This window comes from Entelurus aequoreus, linkage group LG12, assembly GCF_033978785.1.
Source record: "Entelurus aequoreus isolate RoL-2023_Sb linkage group LG12, RoL_Eaeq_v1.1, whole genome shotgun sequence".
NCBI lineage: Eukaryota > Metazoa > Chordata > Actinopteri > Syngnathiformes > Syngnathidae > Entelurus > Entelurus aequoreus.
This window is the reverse complement of record NC_084742.1, coordinates 70,319,401-70,321,900: the sequence shown is the minus strand read 5'-3', so window position 1 is coordinate 70,321,900 and position 2,500 is coordinate 70,319,401. Positions and strand designations below refer to the sequence as shown.

The 2,500-nt window shown below is 38.2% G+C and overlaps 1 protein-coding gene across 3 annotated transcripts in view; it reads left to right on the top strand.

Annotated features, from left to right (window-relative positions):
* gsap (gamma-secretase activating protein) overlaps window positions 1–2,500 on the top strand; it is a 72,383-nt gene that overhangs the window by 33,523 nt on the left and 36,360 nt on the right. For all 3 annotated transcript variants that reach the window (XM_062066582.1, XM_062066583.1, XM_062066581.1), the window contains exon 24: window positions 2,061–2,122. In XM_062066582.1, the coding sequence (XP_061922566.1) occupies window positions 2,061–2,122 (62 nt within the window). The remainder of the gene's footprint in view (window positions 1–2,060; window positions 2,123–2,500) is intronic.

The window sequence follows — 2,500 nt, the reverse complement described above, 5'->3', positions numbered from 1 at the left end:
ATCAACATAAAAAACACCCAGTACCGGTCCGTGGACCGATCGGTACCGGGCCGCGGCCGCATCTCTAATTTTTATATCTTTTTTCCCAAATAGTTCAAGAAAGACCACAACAAATGAGCAATGTTTTGCACTGTTATACAATTTAATAAATCAGAAACCGATGACATAGTGCTGTATTTTACTTCTTTATCTCTTTTTTTTCCACCAAAAATGCTTTGCTCTGATTAGGGGGTACTTGAATTAAACAAATGTTCACAGGGGGTACATCACTGAAAAAAGCTTGAGGACCACTGCTCTATTCTATGCGCCTTATAATCCGGTGCGCCTTATAGTGCAGAAAATATGGTACTTCACATCAAATATTCCACTAAGAAAAATACTTTTGGTGGAAGATTTTGCAAATTTGGTAAATAAATAACCCCAAAATTTATATTTTGTTGTTTTCTTACTGTACCGAAAATGAACCGAACCGTGACCTCTAAACCGAGGTACGTACCGAACCGAAATTTTTGTGCACCGTTACACCCCTACAATATACACTTCAGCATCCACTGACACCACTCTGTCAGTTTACGTGGCCTACCACTTGGTTGCTGTTGTTCCCAAAAATCTTCACTTTTTTTTCTTTTTTTTTTTTTCTTTCTTTCACTTTTCTTATAATAAAGTTGACTTTATAATATTTAGGAGCGAGGAGATTTCACGCCTGGATTTGTTGCACAGGTGGCATCCTATGACAGTTCCACGCTGGAAATCACTGAGAGCTAGCGATGTCCGATAATATCGGCCTGCCGATATTATCGGCCGATATATGCGTTAAAATGTAATATCGGAAATTATCGGTATCGTTTTTTTTATTATCGGTATCGTTTTTTTTGTTTGTTTGTTTTTTTTTGTGTTTTTTTTAATTAAATCAGCATAAAAACACAAGATACACTTACAATTAGTGCACCAACCCAAAAAAACTCCCTCCCCCATTTACACTCATTCACACAAAAGGGTTGTAACAAGACACTATTACTAAAAAAACATGAAAAAGTGGAATAAAAGCGTAGATAAAATGTAAAGAGAAAAAGTTTCAATGTTGACATTAATACAACAAAGCTGCAATGCAGACTGTCATTGCGCAACAGTTAATAATGAATCAAAATAAATGTTCTTATGAATTATTGCCCTGGTAAGCTATAAGGCAGGGGTCCCCAAACTTTTTGACTCTGGGGCCGCATTGGGTTAAAACAATTTGGCCAGGGGCCGGGCTGTATGTGTGTGTGTGTATGTATATATGTGTGTATATATATATATATATATATATATATATATATATATATATATATATATATATATATATATATATTTTCATTCATTACTAGTTTCTATGTAACTGTTTTTATATTGTTTTACTTTCTTTTTTTATTCAAGAAAATGTTTTTAATTTATTTATCTTATTTTACTAATTTTTTTTAATAAGTACCTTATCTTCACCATACCTGGTTGTCCAAATTAGGCATAATAATGTGTTAATTCCACGACTGCATATATCGGTTGATATCGGTATCGGTAATTAAAGAGTTGAACAATATCGGAATATCGGATATCGGCAAAAAGCCATTATCGGACATCCCTACTGAGCGCGGCCCGTTCTTTCACACATGTTTGTAGAAACAGTCTCCATGCCTAAGTGCTTGATTTGATACAGCAGGCCAAGTGATTAGGACACCTGATTCTCATAATTTGAATGGGTGGCCAAATACTTTTGGCAATATCGTGTATGTAAATAAGTTCGCTGATGCACATGTAAGTTTGACGTGCATCAAAAAGACGCCTTCTCGCGTGATTAAATAAAGATTATAGACGCGAGTGTGGAATTATTCATCCGCACGCAGCGGGGGCCTCATTACCCCGGCTGTGTGATGTTTTTTTTTTTCCAAGACCAAAAACACACCCCGAAAGGAATCCATTAATGTCTCCCTTCAATCTGCCCGTGTTCCTACTGCTAATATAATGACCCACCTGAGGCTGCAGAAGCATCAATGCTTTCCTTTTGTCTGCCGCGTTTCCTCCAGACGGGAAGCTGGTGCCGCTTTTCCAGGAGGAGGACCACCACCAGAGGGTGCTCATCGGCCTGGTGAGGAGGAGAGCAACAATGAATGGTGGCGAGTGTGGATGCAAAAGCACAAAGCAAAATTAGACTAAAAATTGTTTAAAAGTTTTAAGAGGTGGGAATTTTAGGCCACCTAAAGGAGTGACGATTCGATTCAGAATCGATTCTCGATTCAAACCATTTCTCGCGATGTATTATCCATCCATCCATCCATTTTCTAACGCTTGTCCCTTTTTGGGGTCGCTGGAGCTGCATTCGGGCGGTAGGCGGGGTGCACCCCGGACAAGGCGTATTATTTGTATAATAATTACCGTATTTTTCGGAGTATAAGTCGCGCCGGAGTATAAGTCGCACCGGCCGAAAAATGCATAATAAAGAAGGAAAAAAACATATATAAGTCGC